Genomic DNA, 25,217 nt, shown 5'->3' on the forward strand with positions numbered 1-25,217 from the left:
TGATGAACAATGCAATGGCAACGTGCATGTCTATTTTTAACAGCCACCTAAAAATGGTGCAATTCCTTCTAGATAGACAGGATATATATCTTTTTTAAATCTTTAATTGCTGTGAAGGGGGAATATTTTGGAGCAACAACTCAGCTACAGGAAGGTCCAGCAGAATGTATTATTTCCTGGATCACGAAATACATTCTTTACAATAGGAAAACACTGCAAATTCTGTCTCTTGCTGAAAAATGGCGGGTGATCAGTAAAGGGACGCTTGCTAGTGAAACATGTCGCCAGCTCACACTTCTTACCTGTCATTGTACACTGGTAGTGAGAAATCATTGTTGGGGTGAAGGCTAAAAAAGAAAAGAATTAGGGAAAGAAAACTGAATAATAAAACAAATGTGTGTACATATATTTGTGTGTTAATATCTACATATATACATACTGTATGTGCAAACAAAGTGACATTTTTGTTAAGCTGGCACAGTAACTGCCTAGGGAAAGCGTGGCATTTTGTATGAAGAATATAAATTTTTGTCTACTATGTTCCAAAAAGATCTGAATACTCTGCTTTATCGTTAACTCTGCACAATCACAAGGGAAAAAAGTATTTTACTGAAATATTCTTCCTAAATTTAGTTTGGCTATGCTTTTGTGATGTGTTCAGTTTAACTACTGAAGAGAAATAATCTCTACATCTCTCTCTCCCCCAAAACTTCTGTTTTAAGTTTTCTTATTTTTCTTTTACAAGAATAAAAGGGCTAGGTACAACTTGAAATGAAAACTTCTTTCAAGCAGATACTTAAAGAAAACCAAACCTTGTAGTTTCCAAGCTTTCCGCTGTTCTTCTTTGGCAATTTGTTCCATATCTTTGTCATATATGTAATCTTGACACATAAAGCAGTATATACCCCCATACAAAAGGTCTATGGCTGCGGAAGAAGGGATGGAGAAAAAGAAACATTTTTTTAAAAAATTAAGAAAATAAAGAATTGTCTATAATTAATCTCTCCTTATTAGCAACTTGGACTACTATCACATGACAAATGTTGACTTTTATATGTCTATTGCCAAGCCTCAGACAAGCAGAAACATTTAAAAATCTTCCTGATTAAATTATCACAGATTCCAAGGTATGAATCTCCGACACAATCAATGATATGAAAATATTTCTCAGCAGCCGAGGCACAGCTTCACATTCCCTGTGAAAATCGATTCTATGTCATTGTTCTATGTTCATCAGCCTGCAGAGAGTAAGAGTAAGCAAAGAAACTTCTATATAGAATTATTTTGTGCTTGGACATACCTTTTCTGCAAGCCTCAAAAAATTCCATCGTGTTAAGGAGAGATATAAATTGTGGATTGTACTGTTTCTAAGCAATATGAGAGCTAAATCTCAAATTTCTAAAAGCGAATTTTAAATCAAGAATTATCTGATAGCCCTGAATGGTACACATGCTAGTTCTACAAAGCCATACAATTTTAGGTATAGATCAAGGCTAGTTATAAGCTTCAAAACATGTTGCCTATGTATTCTTATAATCAATGGACCTCCAATTTGACAATGAGCTATGTATCTTTTAATACAAAGAAAACTGAAATCTATTTTCACTAGGAAAAGCCTTCTAAAGGTTACTAAATTTTAAAATAAGATTAAAAAACCTCTTTAAAATGAGGATATATCTATTTTCCTTGTTTAACTATTGAGTTACATGTGATTAGAAGATTAGATTAATTAAGACATACAACTCTGATCTTGTAACATTTCCATATTCTAATTTAACTAAGTCTGATGGCTCTACTAAGTCATATCAAACTAATTTCCATATTCTAATTTAACGAAGTCTGATGGCTCTACTAAATCATATCAAACTAAGAACAAAGATTTCAAAACTCTTAGGTTAAATTTCTGCTTAATACTGTTCTATCACAATTTACAAATAAATGTTCTATTCCATTGCTGAAATTGAAATAATTAGCTTCATTAAACTGGAAATCCAAATATTAGATAAGGGGATATTTATAAAAGTAGTTCCCATCATTAATTGGCAGATTTACTAATGGATTTGGAAGAGGGTCAGGGACACCCATGTCCCATAGCATCTTAAAATGGATTTGTGAAGACTTGTTATTTGAAAAGGCAGTTCACCCAATAACTGGGCTTCAATACTAGGTTTAGCTTTAAAGCAGACTGATTTTTTTTTTAAAAAAATACAATCTTTGTGTGTACCAAGTTGGAATTGCTTTTGCTTACAAAATAACTTATGCACACTAGAGTTAACAGGTAAAGCTGTTCAATAACATAAAAGATGAATGAGAAGGTTTGTTTATCTTAATTTCATACACATACATTCCTTTCTCTTCATATAACGAGAAGTTGGGAATAATTTTTAAAATGAAAAACATCAGTTTTAACTATAGCATAGAATGCAATTCTTGCTTATATAACCCATCCACGTTAACTGTTGCTATAGCAATATAATGGGTGGATGAATGTCAAGAGCCTTACAATATGATTATCTGAATGTTATACCCTAAAATAAAGCTTCAGTGTTGTTAAAAATGGACAATTTCTTATAGATCTTAAAGTATGTTCTACTCTGCAATTTGGCTACAAATCAAAGTAATTTTGCAATAATATTTAAAAGTAAATAAACAAAAAACAGCAGTGTCAGTTATCCCAAAACTCTCTTGTATAAAAATGGTGTAACTGACATTTGAAAATCGAGTGCAAAAAAAAAATCTTCATGAAGATTTTGATAAAAATATGAAAAAGGCAGAATAGCAGGTTCTTATTACACATCCACCATCAAATCACATAATTCCTGTTCACTGACAAGTTTTCCTTTTTGTATTTATGTACTTTTATGTCTTTATATTTGTATAAAGGCCTTATACAAATCATCTAGGATAATCAACCTAATTTGCATCAAAAGGGATGTTTTAGCAGTGATTAAACTATTTTATTAATTCACATCCTGGAAGCCATCATTGAGATGGCTTCTTATGGTAGCCTACACATAACAGATCCATCACTGAGGAGTCTGCTTATGCTCTTTCCATTCCAATTTGGGCTCACTTATCCAGCCTTCTATTTGCCAGAAATGAGAATACCCAAAACTCAGTTCCTTAACCAGAAAGATTTACAGTTTACACTCTAAAATCATCTGGATGCTGGAATGCAGATTCTAAAAAGTCTATTTTGAGACAGATTTTGCAAGACTGAGTTATCTACGTATATATATTATACGTATATATACGTAGCTAATATATTAAACAAATTGAGGGGTTTTTTAACAGAGAAAATAATGGTGGATTCCTGCACTAGTATGCCTACAGGTGGCGTGCACTTAACAACAATTCGTTCAGTGATTATTCAGTTATGACGGCGCTGAATAAACGGTTAAGAAATTGTAGCTATTTCACAACTGTCCCACTTGGGTAGAGACTGGAATCTTAATTTCCCACATCCAAATTTACCATCCTTGCCTTTGCACCTGTTCAAAACAGGTAAAGTGATTTTGACTTCGGTTCATTTGCTACCAGATGGTTACGAGATTGTAAGAGATGCTAATGTCTGAAATAGGGGTAAAGTTCCTTCAGGGTTCAAGATTCTTACTATTGGCAAGTTTATGGCCTGCTGAAATATATGGAAACTACCTGGCCTGCTTTTCCAAAAGAGCAATAAAGGTGTGATAACAGTTTAGGAGCTCAATTTTCTTCTCCTTTTTGGCTAGGTAAACCGCTGAAGAAGACAAACTTGTTTTTGACATTGCCTTGAGAATTGCACCATAAATAATATCTTCCTTAATTCAAGAGATAATGGAGCAAGGGCTACCACAGCCAGAAAAACTGAGCCTTTAACCAAAGTTCATCTCCAGCTACCACAGAGATCAGGAGATGTAGAGTATTTACTGCAAGGTTCAATACCAGCCAAACTAACCATGTGGAAAAAGAAAGAACACAATTCTGAATATAAAAACGTGAGCCCAATGCTTATGATCTATGAAAGAAGGTTGTCAGTGACAAGCCCTTTAAAACAAGGTGGCAAATCCCTCAAATGTTCACTCCTTCCTTCTTGGACCTCTGGGTGCAAAACGTGTAAATACTTCATTTTGCAAATATACATATAACTGCTTTTGCTAATGATGTGCATTTGGGTCTCTGGAGTTTGAATTTCTCTTTGTCTCCATGGAGACTGCTGTTAGCTAAGCAGAGTCACTAAGAACTTCAAAGAAGAAATTTCGTTCATTCTGGTATGTGCCCAGTTGAGAATGAACTGGAAGCAGAGCTGAGCAATAGTGATTTTGTATTTGGGTCCTGACGTCCTGCAACCACTGCTGTCAGAGTGTACAGGTAGTCCTCAACTTATGACCACGACAGAGCCCAACATTTCTATGGCTAAGTGAGACTTTATTAAGTGAATTCTGTCTCATTTTACAACCTAACTTGCCACCATGGTGATTAAGTGAATCGCTGCGGTTGTTAAATTAGTAACATTGTTGTTAAGTGAATCTGGCTTCCTCATTGACTTTGCTTGTCAGAAGGGGATCACATGACCCTGGGATACTGCAACCGTCATAAATATAAAATCAGTTGCCAATTGTCTGAATTTTCATCACGTGACCACAGAGAAGCTGCAAAGGTCATGTGAAAAAATTTACAGTGCGATTGTAATTTTGGACAGTCACTAAACGGACTGTTGTAAGTCAAGGACTACCTGTAACTGACTGGAGCCAAAGAGCAGCGGTGGTGGTAACAGCAACAGCCACATCACAGTAAGTAGATATGGTGGCTTCCACTGCAAACATTACTGGGTTTACTCTTCAATACAGAATGCAAGTATTTGAACCTAAGGATGAACAATTCAGGCTTCTTGGCTTCTAAGAGTTTCCAGATTGGTATCAAAAATAAAAGGAATTATATAAAATTGTTTAAACAGTAGGGCATTTACATAGACATGGATAAGAAGATGACATACTGTTGGCTGAATCCTATCAGGCTGAGCATCTGCCAATCCAGGAAGATGAGGCTAACAAAGTAAATACACAACAGTAAAAAGAAACCTACAAGGAGGTTCTACAGCTAAATGTCTATTTCAGTCAAAATACAGCAATTATAAAATATGTAAATCATAGATGGGTTAAAGAAAACCTTGAGGGAAAGCTCTGAAGTGAACTCGATAAAAAATGCATATCTTTACAAATAAATGAAATTTTGGACGTTAAAAAATCTGAAACTAGCTAAGGTTTCTATATGCTACAGGCCACTTGACTTCAGACAAAAAAAATTGCATCATTTAATAAATATGGAAATCCCATTCAAATCAAGAGTTGTGTTTCGTTTCCCTATTTTCTGTTAAAATGATGAATCCCCAGGAATTGCAACATTTTCTGAAATTTCAGATTTTATAACAGTAGAGAATATAAAAATGAGAAACTATGTAACTTTTATTTCCATTAGCCTGCTCTTTGGTTATTTATACATATTTAGCTTCAATTAATCATGGCCATAATTACAGGGTAACTTCGATATTAATTTTTTCTTTAAAAACCCTCCTGCGTGGATTATATGGAATATTCCCCTTAGCCAGAAGAAACAACCTGTCTGAATTTATTCGATCTACCTGCAGAATTTTCCATATTGTAAAGCTCATGCCTTCATAAACAAATAATTTTAATGCAAGAATCCAGGATAATTACTTACCTAAGTTGTGTCGCTTTGCCTTTGCGTGCTCGTGAATATGTTTCTTTGTAAAACAGCCAAAGAAGACACAGTACAGGCAAGAATGAAGTCTGTTCAGATGGGCACCGCACATATGACAGATGCACGACTTTGCCTAAAATATAAACAAGATGTTTATTAAAAGCAGCAAACATTGCATCATTTTTCCAATCTACAACCGGGCTTTAATTCGAACGCTAAGCTTAGATATTATTTCTATTTTTTAATACTAAAACAAAACCAGACGGGATTGTGAATTCAATTCCACTCGAAAAATGTTGGGTCAAGAACTTGGTATGTTTAGGTAGGGAGAAGGGCTGTCCCTCGACTGCCATACAGCCTTTTTTATCCTGACTTTCTGCTGTGACATAGCTATTTTGTAGTCCTTCTGCTTCCAGTGCCACCATTTATTTTTTTGGGGGGGAAGGGGGACAACGCAATGGCAGCCTTCCTCTTAATGCTGGTTTGTGAGAGAGATAAGGCAACTCATATACTGAGCATTTATTTACTAATAAACTGAGGATGATGATGATGATGATGATGATGATAAAGAAAAAAAATCTGCAGTATCACATTCTAGCTTTGACTTATGTGGCCCAAAGAAAAACAACTCCCACTCCCTTTTTCAGGCGCTTCAAGCAAAAGTAGAAAGTACTGTACAAAACTTTTTTAAAAAAATATAAGGGAAAGTAAAACTTCCTTTTAACTTAACGCAGCCATAGGCATGCACAACCACACATATAGACGGATGAAGTAGGGATAACAGCTTGAAGATCATAAACAGTGTCTTAGACATCAATGCCCCCTAAAATTCCAGATGCAGAGATTCCCAATAGGTGGGAACAAGGATCAGAGAACATAACGTGAAAGAAAAATTGGCACAACTATAATAAACGGTATTCCCCGAAAATAAGACCCTGTCTAATATTTTTTTGAACCCTGAAATAAGCACTTGGCCTTATTGTGATGCGCTCAAAAGCCTCATTGGGCTTATTATCAGGGGATGTCTTATTTTGGGGGGGAACAGGGTATTAGCTGCAACTCTTCTTCTATGGAATAATTTACCTTCAAATCAGATTAGTTTCCATCCTATTGCTTTTTTTCCTTCTTCCTTTCAATTATGTCCAATTCTCAGAAAGCGCGAGAGAAAGTGACTGGCCCAAGATCAGTTTGGCCCAGCTGGATATGCGCCTAAGACAGGACTAGAATTCCCACTCTTCCAGTTCCTAAACTGATGCCTTAACCACTACACCAAACTAGGAAGCCGATAAAAACTTGGCCTTTAAAGAAAAACCCTGAGAGAGGGATTTGGCATTTACTATTCATCAGCTGCCAGAGTTTTATTTGTAATTGTACTTGCTATTGTAAGTTGTGTTTCTTTTTTGTGATATTGTTTTGTTGTTTTAATCTTCTTACCGAAAGAAAGGAATGTAAGCCACTCGGAGTCCCTCTGGACTGGAGCAGCATATAAGCCACAGTAAATTAAAAAGCTTATTGAAAATATCAGGACTTTACCATCCTAATATTGTTATTAAGTCGCAATTTTATACAAAAAGATAATTAGATAAATGTTTGTGATAAGTTCTTATAAAATGTTACCTAGGAGTTTTAAAATGTAGAACAGTTTCCATTTCTGAAATTTAGCAGTGCCTCTTCTCACAAAACTATGGTTTTATAGGAAATGTTTTTAGCCTGCAGTGCAGCACTAAATTGAGAACATTCCTCTTAGTAAATACCAACACTGTTCAGTGGTTTAACCCACTCAGATGAAGGAATATACTTATGAAGGCTGCTTTGGAGGCGTCTATGTACAGTACCATCATTAGTTGTCTTACTATAATAAGAAATCAGTCACTGTCTCAAATATCACTACCACAACTTGGTGTCCACAAGGTAAGTTAGAACCACAAGTTCCAGAATTTCTAGGCACAAAATTCTGAGAGTTATATTCTCAATTTATCAGGAGGATACCTATTTGGAGAAAAGGGTGCTACATCATTCTACTGGGAAGCCTTAAATTATGATCACATAAACTAGGGGTAGGGAGCTGTAGATGCATATGAATTCAGCAGTTCACTTAACAAGAAATTATATCAACATCTTTGTTCTATGCAAAACAGAAATGAGAAATAAGATGAGCCTAGGCACTTATCTGAAAATCTGCTTTATTTGCCAAGATTCAAGATTATCTTAAAAGCGTTTTGATTCATACTGAATTTCAGTTCTACTGCAGTAAGCTATAGTAGAAATACAACATTGTGTATTATAAAAGCAACAATGATACAAAAAAAAAAAAAAAAAGCCAGAGTTCACAATTCCTAGCACTTATAAAATATTTTATCAACTAAAATTTGGACAAAGAATTTGGGGAGGAAAGTGAAGACACTTTTGTTTTATATACTCACTTTCATTATCACATACATACCAGATTTGCCCCAGAGAATCAAGCAATACAGATAAAGCCTCAACTTACAACAGTTCAATTAGTGACCGTTCGAAGTTACAACGGCACTGAAAAAAGTGACTTACGGTCATGGTTCACACTTACAACTGTTACAGCATTCCCATGGTGCCGTGATCCAAATTCAGACACTTGGCAACTGACTCGTATTTATGACGGTCGCAGTGTCCTGGGGTCACGTGATCTTTTGTGACCTTCTGACGAGCAAAGACAATGGGGAAGCCAGATTCACTTAACAACCATGTTATACTAACTTAACAACTGTGGTGATTCACTTAACAACTGTGGCAAGAAAGGCCGTAAAATGGGGGGGGGGGGAGAGAGAATCACTTCACAGCTGTCTTGCTTAGCAACAGAAATGTTGGGCTCAATTGTGGTTGTAAGTCGAGGACTACCTCTATCTATAATAGGAGGTTACATTACACTTCCCAATTTTTTTCTCAATGGTGAAAAAAATGACCCATTAGCCACACCCAATTGCAGGAGGAACCCCAGCTAAGACACGTTAGGCTGGGCATGATGTACTAACATGGCTGCAGATTTAAATAAGGCTGAAAAGGCTGCCTTGCCTGCCTGTTGTTTTTGAAAGGATATGCTCTGCAAACCACGAGGCAGAAAAAGAGTTCGGGCTGCAGGTCCTGCTACTTTCAGAACCATGTTTAATATACACATATTGTAGGCTGACTTTATCCTGCAATGCATCACTGCAGCAGCCAATTTTCATATGGGGAGACGATGACTTGCAATATGGTATGTTCTAAAACAGATTATAAAAATTGATGACTTCATCATTTCTCTGTGTCAGCAAGTCATGACAGTGTTTTAAAATATTCTATTAACCCCAACCCTAACACTATTAAGGAATGTACCAATAGCATCTTCACATACACATGACTTGATTAGTAACGCAGCAGACAAAGTAAGCAGCCTTACTTACCTAACCACTGAGCGGGATGTTCACTTAATGCTGCCCATATTGCTAAAATGTTATTTACAAGATAAGATCACACTGCAGGAAAATAGTACTTTTCCTAGGATTTGGGGAGGGGTGGAACAGAAAGCTATGCTTTTAGGAGCCTGCCTATTACTTCAGGTTGCATTCTATCACTTAAATGAAATGTAGATCAAACCTTTAGAAATTTACTGCATGTTTTTCAAGCAAGCAAGCAAACTCTTCAACTCTGATTCATTTAAACACTGCAAACTCTCTGCAGGAAATGTAAATTTAATTAGCCCACATCAAAGTCAGTGCAGTGCTACTAGTGAAAATGATAACTGGAATGCAGATCTGATATGAAATGATTTACTTGGGCAGCCCAAAAGAGCAAAAGAAAAAAAGAAAAAAGGTTACTTCATATTAGAAATTTATTTTTTTTTAAAAAAAAAAAAAGGAAGCATGCATTTACATTGGATTAAGGCTTATTGGAGGCTTTCTACTGCATCATGCTGCCCTCAATTACTTGAATTATCCCATTCTGACAACCTATAAAACTAACTTTAAAAACACAAAAAGGAAACGGCAATAAATCCAAAATCTCAGTTCTTAAAACTCCGTGAGGTAAGCTTCCACTCGTTGTTTTATTACAGACTTGGACAACATGTAACCCTACAAACGATTAGGTTCATGCATTAAGGAACTGCTTTTCAATAATATAGCAGCACAGTCATGATATATGGTATGGATGAGTGATGTTGATCTATCAGGTTGTTATCTCTGGATAAGAGATATATGCTACAGGAAATAAGATCCAACCATTGCAATTGACATAATGAAGATTAAATATGTTATACTGTACTTAGCATTATAGCGGCATTAGTTCAAATTCTGTCTTCTTTTTAACATTACTAAATATTATAATTCGTGTGAAAGAAGGAATTAAAAAGAGCCATTGGTTACCAGTTTGAACTTTTACTACAATGGACACACACACACAAACACAACTGGACTTAGCTATACTACATAGAGCTTCTCTGTACATAGGGTGTAAACAATTGCTACAAGTCTGTCAGCTCTACAATATGTTCATATAACTACAAATGATGTAACAAACTGTAATGAAACGTGAAGTAGTAATTCTAAAGCTTATTCTTAAGGATTTATATTTAGCCTCCTCAAACTCTCTAGAGCTGTGACTTTGATAACTACTGTATGTCCTCTGACAAAACTTTAAAAATTTCTAATGTAAATGGGCATTTAGGAAACCAGCTGCAATACTTTGCGTTCATTAGCAACACAAAGGGGAAAAAAACCTGAGGTAGTACTATTTTAGGCACATCCACTCAGACTGTTATGCATCTAAGGATGGCCAATTTCTATATTTTCAGAATGAAGTCAGTAACATGTAACAGTAGTTCTGGAGCACATAAATTTCACCCCTGCCAGCCCAGATCCCAATGCATCAAGCCTACAGGAGAAAGATAGCACTAAAGTGTGAGAATAGGATACAAAAGTACCTCTTTGAAAATTACTTTTTTCTTAAGCTGACTACAGAAAAATGTGTCAGAGGAAGTAGAACATCAAATAGGACCATTCTGCCAGCATTAACTAGCCCCCATACCTTGAATTTGTTACCTTGTTTGTGTTTTTGGGTTCCAAGTGGTTTGCTGGGTTCAGGAAAAAGTTTTAAAGCAGGAATGGACCTCCTGTTGGGTGGCTAAGCATTATTTTTAATATTTTGGGGAGGTTGAGTACTGTCCATGGGTTGAGCCACATTATATTTATGAGCAGGGTTCAGTTTTGGGAAGTTTGAGATTAACTACACTTATTCTAGAAGTTACAGAACAGTTAAAATGCATAAATCTCCCAATTCAAGATAACAACAAAGTCTATTGTCAGTTTTCAGGTAAGAATGAACTTTATCTACTCCGACAGAATAATTTTAAATGTTTACAGAGTTGGTAAATACATGTTTTAAATTAAAGAATATCCAACTTTACTTCTTAGTTGCTGTTATGTGATATTGTATAATGCTTTCTCTGATTGGAAACAATTAAAATCAATTTAAGAGCTAATCAGGAAGTTATTTAAGTAATTGTTTAGTCAACCAATGCCCATTCGTTGGATGAAAAAGCAAAAAAGCAGAAAAGGACTGGTTTTCGCTCAATTACATTGTGGGAATAGTGGTAACATACTTGTCTTTCATCTTGAATTTTGTATAGAGCAGAAACTTTTAAGGAAAGATGAAAACTGGGGATTATGACATCTGGTCCATAGCAACTTCCATAACATTACTACAAATAAACAATCAATTCCTTTGAACAGGAATAATGATCCAGGGGAAAAAATATTAATAAACAAGATACAAAGATGTCAGTCTCCCTGGTATGCAAAAGTCCCACAAAGACGTACTCTTAATTGCAGAGTTGAACATGTAGGCAAGTGAAGAAAACCATCATTTATATACAGATATTTAAAAGCACATTACAAGTAAACAAGACATGGAACAGATGATCAAGACTCAAATAGGAATCTTGTACATTAAAGCAATCTGCTCAACAAAATGTTTCAAATAAGTTAGATGTATGAATGCTCTCTCCTACTTTAAAAGAAGACACTGTGGAAGACATCAATACTCATGTCTTACATCTCCAAAAAAAAAACCCCAATATAAATAACAATTATGCTATGGGTGTATCTAATGTCCTAAACAGTGATAGTACACCATTTAATGCAGATCATATCCTTCACATGCTAGGTGGGGAAATTTTTTTCCTTCTTTCACAATGGTCAGGTATCTCACCAAATAATAGTCTGTCAAATAGGAGGTTGCCTTTATCCTCATCCTACACCTACTATATCTGATGGACTGTATCTATCAACTCTATCTAATAGAAACATTCAGAACCCAGAGAACATAAAGGATAAGGATAAGGATAAGGATAAGGATAAGGATAAGGATAAGGATAAGGATAAGGATAAGGATAAGGATAAGGATAAGGATAATTTTATTTCTATACTGCCCCCCTCCCGAAGGACTCGGGGCGGTGTACAGCCAGATAAAAACACAATACAAATATCACAATAAAGACGAATTCCCCCAAAATAACTACCTCACAGAAAAATAGTCACTGAAAGACCTTACTCTCTCAATTCAAGAAAAAAAGAAACACAAATTCTGAAAGCTATAGGCCCGTGATGGCAAATCTATGGCATGTGTGCCAGAGGCGGCACGCAGAGCCCTCTCTGTGGGCACGCGCGCCATTGCTAGCTGCTCTTCCGGGTTCTGTCATGCGTATGCGCACCGGTCAGCTGGTCTGGTGAGCATGCGCACTGGCCAGCTCCTCTCTTCCGGGTTCCATCACACGCATGAGCACCAGCCAGCTGATCTTCGTGCAAAGATCAGCTGTCCAGCGCACATGTGCGCAACACACATGCACATTGGCCAGCTGCTCTCTTCTGGGTTCTGAAGTGGTGCTGAAAAGGTTAGCCGTCACTGCTATAGACAAATAGGTTAATTTTTAGTGTAGCTTGTACAGTTACTAATTAATTTCATTTGTATTACTTTTCTAATCACACAAGTATTAATACTTAACAACTTCTTAGGCCACACTTCCGTTCCAGTAAATTCATAACCTAATGGCTGCTATCATTTTACTACAGACACAACTTTTTCTTATTTACTTTCTCTTACAAGTGGAGTAACTCCCATCTTTGCCTCCAGTTGTTAAATGTTTTATAATTGAACAATGCGGGCAGATTCAGAGTTATGCCCCAAACCTATTACCTACAACAAAGCACACAGTTGAGTTACAAAAGGAATACATGCGTTTTCTCAACTGCCACACAAAGAAAACCAAGAAGACAAATTGGGCTCAGTCCTTTCATTTCCATGAGTAGGAATTAAAAATGACAAGAATGAAAATGTTCCCTTATCTCCTTTAACCAAATTAATCTGATTATACATAACAGTGAAAATCGTTTATTAGCAAGTGAAAAGAAATAGCTGCAAAACTAAGCAGAGGGCTAGAAATGTATATGAGAAAAAAAACAAAGATGTGCATATAGAAAGAACAGAGCTGCACTGATGCAAAAAAAAAAAAGGAATTATCTTGGGCAAGAACAAGTAAACATAACAAAGTTAAAGATGAGCTATTGCTCTAATAGTTTCTGTAATGTAAAAAAAACCCCTTCTAATTCTAATGTCTAGAATACATATGAATGAAACCACTCATTTGCCTGCACTATGGCTGCTACCTTCTTTAAACAATTCTGAGGCAAAATTATATAAATAAAAGAATAAACATTGTCATTTAAAATCCTAGGCTGTCAGTAAAGAACAGACATAACACAATCCTCAGTTCACAATTCTGCTATGGTTTAAAGTCTCCTTAAACTTTTAAACATGTTCATAATTCATCCAGTCATCCTATGGTATTTTCATACCTGATGATGAACACTATGGTACTCAGGTTAACATTACCAGTACCTTCCAATACATCAATAGAATTTAATAACAATAGAATTTAATAACAGTTTTCTCATATACATGATGAAAACAGTAAATGTGAAGCAGCAGTTAACAAATTCTGCTTGATTCACCATGTGAGGAGCAACCTACCACTGGTAAAGTACAGATATGCTATTAACTGAATTCTGGAATAAGTATTATATAAAAAAGAAAAGAACAATATAGCAGCACTTTGAATTTTTTTCTACCTATCCCAAAAATTATGCCAAAAATCCAGGAAATATGATATATATATAGATATAGATAGATATATAGATATAGATAGATATATAGATATATAGATTAGTCAGGCAAAAGGAGTTTATGAGGACAAATAGAATCCAACCTATGCTGAAGTACAAAGAAATCATATAAATTTTATCTCTCTTTGGGTTCCAAATTTAGGGTGTCAGCTCTAGATACTAATCTGGACATCCCTACATGGCAATGAAGCTAGAGCTAAAATAAAATGAATATTTTACATGAAGAGCGCGCTGGAATACAAAAGGCTGTTACAATTGATTGCTTGTTTAGAATTTGCCTGAGATTACCAGCTATTTCCACTACTTAAAAAGGTCAGTGTATATAATTTTTTAAAGACAACAACAATGTGACAAACTTATAATAATAGTACGCAATCAATTCTGTCTCATAGAGGGCAACCACTTAAATTTATGCATTTTAAATAGTTGCTTATTTGGATTGTATTTTTAACTACGGCCTCAGTTGTGGTAGAAGTAACCTACATGAATATACAACTATTCCCAATTCATACCAGAAGCAGACTTCCAAACCTATCAAAATAATTATTATCCTTAGATGGAATATTATTGTCAATAAACTAAAATGTTACACTAAGAATATGCAGTACACTAGCTGTTCTAATTGAAACATCTGAGAAAAAAATTCTTTTGAAAAACAGGCCAAGCGTTATTATCTTCTCCTTGGATCAAGCACTGATTTTCTGAAGTACCAATCAGAAGCCTTTTTAGAGACAAACCATAGAGATAACCATGCAATGCATTTGTTCCAGATGTCAACTCCTTACATTTCTTAAAATCTGTGAAATCATGAAATCTTTATCATAGTGCATTGGCTGCCAATTTAAATTTGTAAATGCTTACTAAATATTACCAAGACAGGACAAAATAAGAAGCAAATATTCTGAATATTCTAGTCTGAGGTATATATGTATTCTCAAAATAGATTCTCTGACTCGTCAAAAAAAGATTGCTATTATCCATTCTAAGCACACTGCAGTTGTCATGTAGTGACTTGCACTAACATTGGCGTGAACAAAAAAAACTGAAGTGAAAGGCAACCTTCATTTTCCGTAATATAAAGAAGCAATGGATTAACAACTAAGACAGGCATACTGCATGGGGAAGAGGGAAGAACAATAGAAATAAAAAAGCAACACAATACAGTTAGCAGCCTTTCAAAAAAGGTAAGGCAATAAGCAGTGTAGACAACCAAGTCAGAAATAAAAATTGACCCCTTCTGCCCCCTACAGTTTAGTTGGATGTTTAAGACACAAGACCCAGAAATAAAAATGGGAGGTTAATCCTGAACATCAAATGACACCATTTTTCATTTATTCATTGGATAAGCCATAGTCATTTGCTTTTCTTTGCCAGCACTGGTTTTAGAGTTTTTCCTACTGCATTTTATAAAATCAATACTCCATACAACGGCTGTTCTATCGAATTTCTACATTATCTCCTCTCTCTGGAATTCTCAGTGCCTGAGTAGAGTGCTATCTTCAGCTTTCTTTTCTCTCTTTACCAATGTACCAATTCAGATAAAAGCAATGGAGATCTTTCTGACAAAGCATGGCCAGAAAATTCATATCAAGACATCCAACAACATCCTTCTACAAAGCAATATTAGATTGCAAGCCATCACAGAAGAAAATGCTTGTACGTTTTACTTTTTCATCCCCAACGCCAGAATAGTGAATGTCAAACTACCCAATTATTTAAAATGCTACAGTGGGGGAAACTAGCTGTTTTAACAGTTTACACATAAAGACACTTTACTGAAAGGCTTTGACATTTCAGATTGGAAGAAAGGATTTGCATGTACTGAAACCTCTAGTTAAAAAGCACCACATAAAGAAAACTGGACAAAGGCTTACAATACGCATTTGCTATCTGCAAGAAAAGGTGGGTATTTTCTAAAGAAGAATGGAGGCAATTCAAAGTTTTTAAAAATGGAAACCCTGCTCTACCACCCTTCTCTCCTATTTTTCTCCATATGCAGATTTATCTGCTAATTACTAATGGAAACTAAGGTAACCTAAGCAGGGAGCAACTACCAAGGCCTCAATGCTATGATTTTGGCAACATCTGGAGATATGCCTGCCCCACAAATATTTGCCCCATGGGCATCCACAACCACCTACAAACCATTTTCCTGATGTTACTTACCAATGGCATCCACGTGCAACCAACAATCCCCTCTAACATTCTACCCTGCCCTACATTTCTTTAACTTGGCACACGGGAGCCTTTCATTGCTGCAGCCCTGCCCCTTCAACTCTGACCTTGGCTTGGCTCCTTAAAAAAAAAAAAGGCCTTTAAATCAAAAACCAGAACAGGAGCTGCCTTTTGTATCCTGGATGCTCCTTTCCCATATGGACACTTTAGTTGTATTTCCTGTGTTATGTGTTATAGAGAAGGCCGACTCTGCAGCCCACCCATTGAATGAAAGAGGAGGGGAGGGGGAGGAATCCCTGCGTTAGGAGAGGCTGTGTTGTTACATGGTCCTTCCTTCCTGGTGCATCTTTTGAGGGCAATCTGTGCTTGCTGAAACAGATCTCCCTTCTGCATTTCCCTTCTGACTTCCTCCAACACCCACGGATCATGTTTCCCGCCACCCACCCACCCACGCTGACCGTGGACGCCCGGCCCTTTCAGAAACATCCCTGCTAGCCTAACAGCAGGAGAGCCGTTTCCACCTATTGTGTGGTGGGCAACTCCGACCGGCTTCCTCCGGGGAAACAGGCAGCTCCAGCCGCGGCCGCTCCCCATAGAAGGGACCAAGAAGCGGCGAGACCCCCCCCCCCACTCTCCGACCGCGCCCCTTCCTCCGCCCGCGCGCTCCTCGCCCACCTACCCACCCACGGGACATTGGGAGGGAGGGAGGGAGGAGGTTGCCGAAAGCCCCTTCCCCTTGCAAGGGGGGAGGGGGGAAGAGGAAAGCCCAGCTCTCCTTGGCCGAGCAGACCCCCTCCCCCCTCCAGGCCAACCTGGGCAGGCCGGGCGCGCTCTTTGGCCCCGGAGCTCCGGCTCTGCCCTCCCATTTTCCCTCCTCCTCCTCCTCCTCCAGGCGGGCTGTGCAGCCGCCCGATTCCGGGAAAGTCCGCCCGCAGCAGGAGGAGGAGGTGGAAGAGGAGGCTGCTGCCCCGCTTTTCTCCTCCTTGTCCCAAACCATGAGGACTAGAAACACGCCTGGGGTGCTGCTGCTGCAGGGGACCGGTCCCTTTAGGGACGGGGTGAGGAGGAGGAAGAGGAAGCCGATCCCCTCTTCTTCCTCCTCCTCCCCTAAACCAGGAGGACTAGAAACGCGTCTGCTGATGCTGCGGGGAAGGGGGCATCATCCCCCGGGACCTGCTCCTTTGGGGAGGATGCCTCCTTTTCTCCTCCCTGCCCCAAAACCACGAGGACTAGAAACATGCCGTTGCTGCTGCTGCTGTGGGAAAAAGGAGGAAGGGTCGCCCCGTGGGACCAGTCCCTTTAGGAGAGGGGGGGGCGTTAAAGGAAGATGCACCCTGAGGACTAGAAACACGCCTGGGCTACGTGGGGGGGGGAGAGAAGAGAAGCCTCCCTTGAGGAGGGGGCGAGGAAGCACCCCCCTTCCTCCTCTTCCTTTTCTTTGCCTCCCTGCCCCAAAACCATGAAGACTACAAGCTTGGGTTGCTGTTCCTGGGGGGGGGGGGGGGAAGATGCACCTTGAGGACTAGAAACGCGCGTGGGGGCGGGAGGGGGGGGGGGGAAAGAGGAGAGGTCGCCCCTCCTCCCATCCTGAAAACCATGAGGACTAGAAACGCACTTGGGTGGTAGTTCCTTGGTGGGGGGGAAGGGGGAAGAGGAGAGGGGCAGGCCCTTTTAGTGGGGAGGGGGGAAGAAGAGGAGGCCAGGAGGAAGATGCCACCTTGAGGACTAGAAACGCACTTGGGTGGTTGTTCCTTGGGGGGGAGGGGGAAGAAGAGAGGGGCAGGCCCTTTTAAAGGGGGGAGGGGGGGAGAAGAGGCCAGGAGGAAGATGCCACCTTGAGGACTAGAAACGCACTTGGGTGGTTGTTCCTTGGTGGGGGGGAAGGGGGAAGAAGAGAGGGGCAGGCCCTTTTAGTGGGGAGGGGGGAAGAAGAAGAAGAGGCCAGGAGGAAGATGCCACCTTGAGGACTAGAAACGCACCTAGGTAGGTAGGTGGGTGGGTGGGGGGCGGAGAAGAGGCGCGATCTCCCCGCGGGACCTCCTCCTCCTCCTCCTCCTCCTCCATCCTCCCCATGAGGACTAGAAACACTGTTGCGAGGAAAAGGGTGTGTGTGGGAGGGGGGGGGGCGGGAGGTCTCTCACCTTGCGCTTCCTGCTCTCGGCCGAGCCGCTCCAGACGAAGCACTGGTAGATCACCCGCAGGTTCTGCTTCCAGTTCTCCACCTTGAAGCCGGTCACATGGCAGCACCCGGCGGCCGGCGGACTCATCTCCGAAGCCCCCACATCAATCCCCCGCCCGCCCCGCCGATGCGGCTACGGCTACGGCTGAGGCGGCGGGGGGAGGGGGAGGGTCTCGCGGGTGGGGGAGGGGGGGAGAAGAGGCGGCTGAGGCGAGGGGGGGGGTCTCTCTTCTTCCTCCTCCTCCTCCCTCCTCCTCCTCCTCCCCCGGGAGGGGGGGCCACTGCGGGCCGATCCCCCTCCCCCTCTTTCTTTCCTTCCTCCTCCTCTTCCTCCTCCTCCTCACGGGCGCGCTCCCTCAGGGCGGCGCGGCCGACTGCAGTGCCGGGGAGCGGCCGCCCGCTTCCTCCCTCGCCGCCGCCGCCGCCGCCGCCGCTTCGCCTCAACCCCGCCCCCGGCTGCTGCCGCTGCTCCTCCTGCCGCCGCTGCCGCCGCCGCCGCTCCGAACAAAGCGACGACGAACGACGACGGCAGCGGCAGCGCCGCACAAAGCTTGAGGGGAGGAATCGGCGGGCGATTCTCCTCAGAGGTTCTCCTCAGAGAAGAAAAAGGAGGAGAGAGAATCTCCTGAGGAGAATCGCCGCCGCCGCCGCTGCCGGGTCGCGCGCGCTGCTGCTACCTCATGGAGGCCTCAGGGGAGGCGGCGGCTGTGGTGAGGGAGAAGGGGAAAGCCCTGGCAGCCGCGCCGGGCGAGGAGAGGGGTGTGTGCCGGGGCTGTGGCCGCCGCCTCCTCCTCCTCCTCCTCTTCTTCTTCTTCGCCGCCGCCGCCGCCGCTTCCTTCCCTCCCCCCACCCGGGCTCGCCTGTCTCTTTAAATCGCGCCTCCTCGTCGCCGCGCGTGCTCTCCCTCTTCCCCACCTCCCCCCCCCGCGCCGCCCTGAAATGAGCCCGTCCTCGGTAAGAGAGCGACCGAGCGCGGCAGACTCCTCTCAAGCGCCGCCGCCGGGCCCGAGTGGGACAAACCAATTGGGAAAGGATCGGGGGGGGGAGAGGAAAGAGAGAGAGAAGTAAGGTAAGGAGGAGGAAGGGAGGGTGGGTGGGAGGAAGGAGTGGAAAGGAAAAAAAAAAAAAAGCGAGAGAGGGTGGGGGGGGAGGAAGGGGAGGAGAGGAAAAAAAAAAAAAAAGAAGGAGGAGGTCGGCCCTGCCTTGACTTAAACCCAGGAGGGCCTCGGATTGGCGGCGCGAGGCGTACGTCCCGTCCTTCGGCCGCTTCTCATTGGCGGGCGCCGCCTTCCCTTACAGCGGGGGAATGGCGAGGAGAGGCCCTCCCCCTCCGCCGCCTTTGATTGACAAAGGAAGTTCTGGCGACGGGGAAAGTGGAAGAGAGAGAGAGAGAGAGAGAGAGAGAGAGAGAGAGAGAGAGGAGAGAGAAGAGGCGGTGATTGGTGGGCCCGCCCGCCGCTCTTTTAATCCGCGGCGGAGGATTGGCTGGGAGGAGGGTCACGGGGGTTAAGCGCCGCCCACACCCGAGGAGCCCAGACCAGACGGGAGGGGGGCGAGAGCCAGCCAGCCAGTCAGCCGGCGGGCAGGGCTGCTGTCACATCCGCTGGAGGCTTTGCAGGCTCTCCGTTCCCCCAGCGATTTCCCTGCAAGGAGGGGCGGAGCTGCCTGGAGGCTGCTCCCTTTGACTCCGCTCCCACGGCCTTTTGCCCAGCCCCAATCCTTCCCCTGCAATGCAAAGCCCGATCCCCCGTTTGCACCACCCGTGCAACACGTGCAATTCACGCTTGCACCACCGTGCAACACGTGCAACTCCCGGGCTCCCTTCACACGACCTTCGGGTCAGATCGAATCGCACAGCCTTGTGCTGCCGAGCCGGTCTTGAGAATGCAATCAGGCAAAAAAAGAGGATCCGTGTCGGGCAAATAGACTAAACATTCAGTTCAACTCAGTGGTTCGGATGTATGTAATGTGAGAATGCAGCTTTGCTTGCTTTTTTTTTTTTTCCCAAGGGCAACAACAACAACAAACAACAACATCCTTTCCCTGTCTTGGTTTCCTACTTTGGAATTAAAGCACAAGCCTTTGAACCTCCCGGAGGATTCCTGCTCCCTTTTTTCAAGAGTTCGGAGAAGAGCAACGAAGATGATCAAAGGCCTGGAGGCTAAAACGTATGAAGAACGGCTGCAGGATTTGGGTTTGGCCAGTCTAAAGAAAAGAAGGACTAGCAGGGGACAAGGATAGCTGTAGTCTGGTATTTGAGGGGCTGCCACAAAGATCAGGGGATCAAAGTATTCTCCAAAGCCACCTGAAGGCAGGACAAGAAACGATGGCTTGAAATGAACCAGAGAGAAGCGAGCTGGAATTAAGAAGAAACTTCCTACAATAGTAGTGAGGACCATTAACCAGTGGAACAGCTTGCCACCAGAAGTTATGGGTGCTTCATCACTGAAGGTTTTTTAAGAAGAATCTAGGCAGTCACTTATCTGAAATGGTATACCTTCTCCTGCTTGAGCAGAGGGCTGGACTAGAAGACCTCCAAGGTCCCTTCCAGCTCGATTCTATTCTTATGGGGCTCCGGTACATTAACGCAGGTTTTGCCCCCACCCCAAATTGGGATTTCAAGATGTCTTTGGCCTCAATTCCCCTCGGCTTTTAATTTCAAAGGCGTGGGTCTAGAGATTGGAAGATGAAATATAGACTCACCAGGAATCACTTGGAGTCATCCACGTGGCGAGAAATGGCAAGAAAAGTCGTAAAATGGCGAGAAAAGTCGTAAAATGGGGCAAAACTCACTGAACCAATTTCTCACTTAGCAACATAAATGTTGGGCTCAGTTGTGGTCATAAGGCGAGAACAACTTGTCATAATCCTCGGTGGGGCAAGCAGCCACAAGACGACAGCTCTTAAAGTCATTCAGGGGAAGAATGTGGTTAAACAAGCAGCTGAAAACCAAGTGCCCCCCCCCCTCTTGTGCCCAGCTATCACGTTACACACCTGGGCAGACTCTATTCCCCTTCCCGCCTCCATGGGGAGGCTAACACAACCCAGCCCCGGTAATATGACAAGTCTTAATTCCCAGCATTTAAATCATTAGCTTCCAGGGTTTTCTGGGTCTCCCCAGGCAAGGCCATTAAGGGGCTGGTAATGTGTATTTAGATGCCAGCAGCCTGCGAGTGAACATAAGATTGTGTGTGGCCTTGGGGAAGTGCTGGAATTCACACACTGTCGGGCTCCGGTTACGTTCTTGTAACGCACGTGATCCCCGGCTTACAACAGTTCGTTTCGTAACCGTTCAAAGTTACGACGGCACTGAAAAAAAGTGATACGACCATTTTTTTCCACAGTTACGACCTTGGCAACGTCCACGTGATCAAAATTCAAATGCTTGGCCACTGGTTTCATACTTAACGACCGTTGCGGTGTCCCTAGATCATCCAGTCCGCTTTTGCGACCTCCTGACAAGCAAAGTCAACGGGGAAAGCTAGATTCACTTCACCACCATAAGGTGACTAACCTTATCAACTGCAGTGATTCACTTAGCAACTGCGGCAAGGAAGGCCGCAAAATGGGGCAAAGCTCACTGAACAAATGTCTCGCTTAACCACAGAACTTTTGAGCTGAATCGTGGTCGTCTTTCGAGGACTACTTGTATCTAACACTCTGGCTTCCCAGGGACAGAATTTGGGGCCAATTTACTCCCCTGTTATGTACAGGAAGTCCTCGACTTGTAACCGTCTGTTTAGTGATCGTTTGAAGTTACAACGGCAGTGAAAAAAAGTGGGTTAGGGACCGGTTTTCCCATTTACAAAACAAATCCCCGCGGTCATGTGATCCAAATAGATGCTTGGCAACTGGCATGTACTTAGGACGGTTGCACTGTTGACAAGCAAAGTCAATGGGGAAATTTGCTTAACGACCGCATGATTCCCTTAACAACTGCGGCAGAAAAGGTCATGAAATGCAGCAAATCTCGATGTAACAATCACCTCGCTTAGCAATGGACATTTTGGGCTCAATTGTGGTCGTAAGTCAAGGACTTAACTATATTTTGTTCAAAAGTGCAAACCTTTCTTTTTTTAGCCATTTTCCCGTAATCGGTGAGATCAACAATTAATAAGTAAAAGCATCTTTTTGGGGGAACTTTTTCCCACCACAAGCATCAAACCTTGTTTACAAGTCTACAGTTTCCTGTTTATCTCCACTTGGCTTGGGACACTAAATTAAGCCGTTGCCTAATCCTGGTTTATTGAATAAGCCCCAAATGTCCGGAATTGTAACGTATTACTTAGCAGCAACTATAATTTTTTTAAGCCATTGGGGGGGAGGGAATATAAATTTAATATATAAAATAAACTATATAGGATTGAATTTGTACATCAGCAAAAACAAGCCATTGTGAAATTTGACTTTATTACCAGCAGGAAGGCCCAAAAAATTAGGTAATACCTTGACGAGGTATTGTCCTCATTGGGGAGGCGTGTGATTTTTCTCCTTTCCTTCCTTCAGACTGGACAGAAAAGAATACATTCCTTTTGGCAGTCTCCGGATCACGGAATAGCAGATGGCAGGACTCTTTCAACACGGGGTGGAAAAATCAATGTTGAGCAAAGAGGAAGACGATTGCAAAGCAGGAAGACGCCCTGACCTTGAGAAAGGGGGGTGGGTGGGCTTTGTGAATTTAAAACCGGCGGCTGTTTATATTCTCCCAACAGCCTTGGGCGCTAAACCAAGAAGGTTTACAATCCACGGCTTTCCGAGACCTGACACCATCAACAGAAAGTATGGTGGTGGGTTGCTCTTTTAAAAAAATCCTTGCAGGTTTTCCATATATGTGTGTGTGTCTGTGTTTGCAGGCATGGGAAACACGGAGAAAATTCCATTCTTTTTCACTGCAGCAATCCAGCAGCGATATACATTCATTTTGGAAACCAGAGCCTTAAAAAGCAAGCTGATGATGGGTGTGAACAAATGTGGGGTGAGCTGCTTAATTCAGCCAGGGAGCCAATGACGTCCCCTTTGTTTTCCTCTCCAGCATCAATAAGTATTTTTTTTCCTCCCCTCCCCTTCCCAAACTGATTGTCAGAGAGAGAGAGGGAGAGAAGCAGAGGAGGAAAGGACACCTGGACAGCAATGTGTGTTTCGTTTCGCCGTGGTTCGATTTTATTTATTTATTTATTTTTAGGCGCATTGGGAGGGAAGAAGCGGCTTGCACCAACGCACGGATCAACAGCAACATCTACTGGCCAATGTAAGGACTGAGCCTTGGTTAATAGGCTCTGCAAAGAAGCAATTGCAATAAATACAAAACGGACAAATGAAACGGGAGGTGGTTTTTTTTTCCCCTGGCCCTTAGGGAAAAAAAACACACACACACAAAGGGCTTTGACAGCATGAACTGTTCCTAGGTTTGTTGGGCTTTGCAAACCAGCCCTTGGGGGATTCAGGGATGTGTTTAATGGGGACAGAAGAGAAAACTTCTACGGATTTGATTAGTAACTTCTTCCATTGCATGGAATGATAAGAAAAGAGAGATTTGATAAGGAGGAACCTGTGCTGTCCAAGGTTCTGCGCAAGAGATGGGATGGTTTTAGATCCAGATCCTAGTCCACTTGTCAACCAGGGAAGTCCTCATTGCATGACTTTGGAGAAACCTGTCTTGAAAAAATATTGGGATCTATTGGAGTGGGGCCTGCGAGTCCCTTGGACTGCAAGGCAATCGAACTGGACAGTCCTAGAGTAGATCAACCCTGACTGCTCTTTAGAAGGCCAGATCCTGAAGATGCAATTCAAATACTTTGGCCACCTAATGAGAAGGACTCACTGGAGAAGAGCCTAATGCTGGGAACGATTGAGGGCGAAAGAAGAAGGGGACGGCAGAGAACGAGGTGGCTGGATGGAGCCACTGAAGCAGTCAGCCTGAGCTTAAATGGGCTCCAGAGGATGATAGAGGACAGGAAGGCCTGGAGGGACGTTGTCCATGGGGTCACAATGAGTCGGACATGACTTCGCAACTAACAATGGGAGTGGAGTGGCTAATATATTCAAATATATAAACAGAAGGAGGCATGCTATATGCACTGCTTTGACCAGGGGATGTTTTTAAAAAAGATGGCAGTCATAACAACTTGGCTGGCTGGGGAAACACTGGGAGTTGGAAGTCCAAAAACCATAAAGTTGCCAAGGTTGAGAAAAACACTGAAACAGTAAACACAATGTCTTATACCTGCAGAGATTAATGTATTGATTGCCTCTTGCTTCACGTTAAAACTTTGCCTAATGGTCCGTGGCTTTATCATATACTTGAATTTACCTCTGTGCTTAAGTTGAAATCCAGTCATCAGTTTTGCGAAATAATGCTTAATGCAACCCACAATCCTTCCAGGAGAAAATTCTCTTCTGCTCCTGCTTCATTTAGCAGGGAAGAGATTTGCGACTAAACGCAGACCTGCTCAGCTTCTGTCAACCGAGCTCAATGAGGGATGAATAATGAGAAATATTAATCTAGCAATATTGGAAGGAGCATAGGGTCATCAATGCAGATAATCATTTTGTGACTTCTGTTTTACACGATTTGGCTAGATTTTTCTCCCCTCTTTCTAATGTAAGCTTAAATAATATGCTTGGTCAGAGAGAGGTTGAGATTCTAACAAGCTTGAATATTGTTTTCACTCAGAGTTGTGGAGATAAATGATACCTAAAACAAGGTGTAAACATTAAAGTATTGTGTAAGTTGAGCTGGTAACTTCATGATCTCCTCATTCATTTGTTCAAATTTTTAGCATGGTTTAAATTTGTAAATACAATTTTTTTTTGCCAATTATCTAAGAATTTTATTTCAGCTTTGACCTCTCTTTTCTGAATTAGAAGATAAACAGCTACCTAAACTTTTGAATTAAGTAACACATAACTTACTTCACTGTCTGCTTTTATCACAGTCCAAAAAATGAGGTGCGCCTTAATCATATTTTGTACAA

At 41.7% G+C, this 25,217-nt stretch overlaps 1 protein-coding gene and 1 long non-coding RNA gene across 4 annotated transcripts in view; one reads left to right on the top strand and one right to left on the bottom strand.

Moving 5' to 3' along the window:
- Positions 1 to 18,402, bottom strand: part of USP22 (ubiquitin specific peptidase 22) — a 55,433-nt gene extending 37,031 nt beyond the window's left edge. For 2 of the 3 annotated variants that reach the window (XM_070955010.1, XM_070955009.1), the window contains exons 1-4: positions 18,206 to 18,402; positions 5,701 to 5,833; positions 813 to 926; positions 303 to 347 (exon numbers count right to left, since the gene is read on the bottom strand). In XM_070955010.1, coding sequence (XP_070811111.1) covers positions 303 to 347; positions 813 to 926; positions 5,701 to 5,833; positions 18,206 to 18,331 — 418 coding nt within the window. In that variant the 5' untranslated portion in view covers positions 18,332 to 18,402. Of the gene's footprint in view, positions 1 to 302; positions 348 to 812; positions 927 to 4,975; positions 5,027 to 5,700; positions 5,834 to 18,205 lie in introns of those variants that run through there. The other variant, XM_070955011.1, reaches the window with a different exon arrangement.
- A 3,035-nt stretch (positions 18,403 to 21,437) lies between these two features.
- On the top strand, positions 21,438 to 23,498 carry LOC139325338 (uncharacterized). Its single transcript, XR_011601085.1, has 3 exons — positions 21,438 to 21,748; positions 22,750 to 23,030; positions 23,139 to 23,498. It is a non-coding gene; the product is annotated as an uncharacterized lncRNA (long non-coding RNA).
- Positions 23,499 to 25,217: the final 1,719 nt, after the last annotated feature.

The sequence above is a fragment of the Pituophis catenifer genome, unplaced genomic scaffold, assembly GCF_029215685.1.
Source record: "Pituophis catenifer annectens isolate HBS135680 unplaced genomic scaffold, rPitCat1.0.hap2 SCAF_16, whole genome shotgun sequence".
Classification (NCBI taxonomy): domain Eukaryota; kingdom Metazoa; phylum Chordata; class Lepidosauria; order Squamata; family Colubridae; genus Pituophis; species Pituophis catenifer.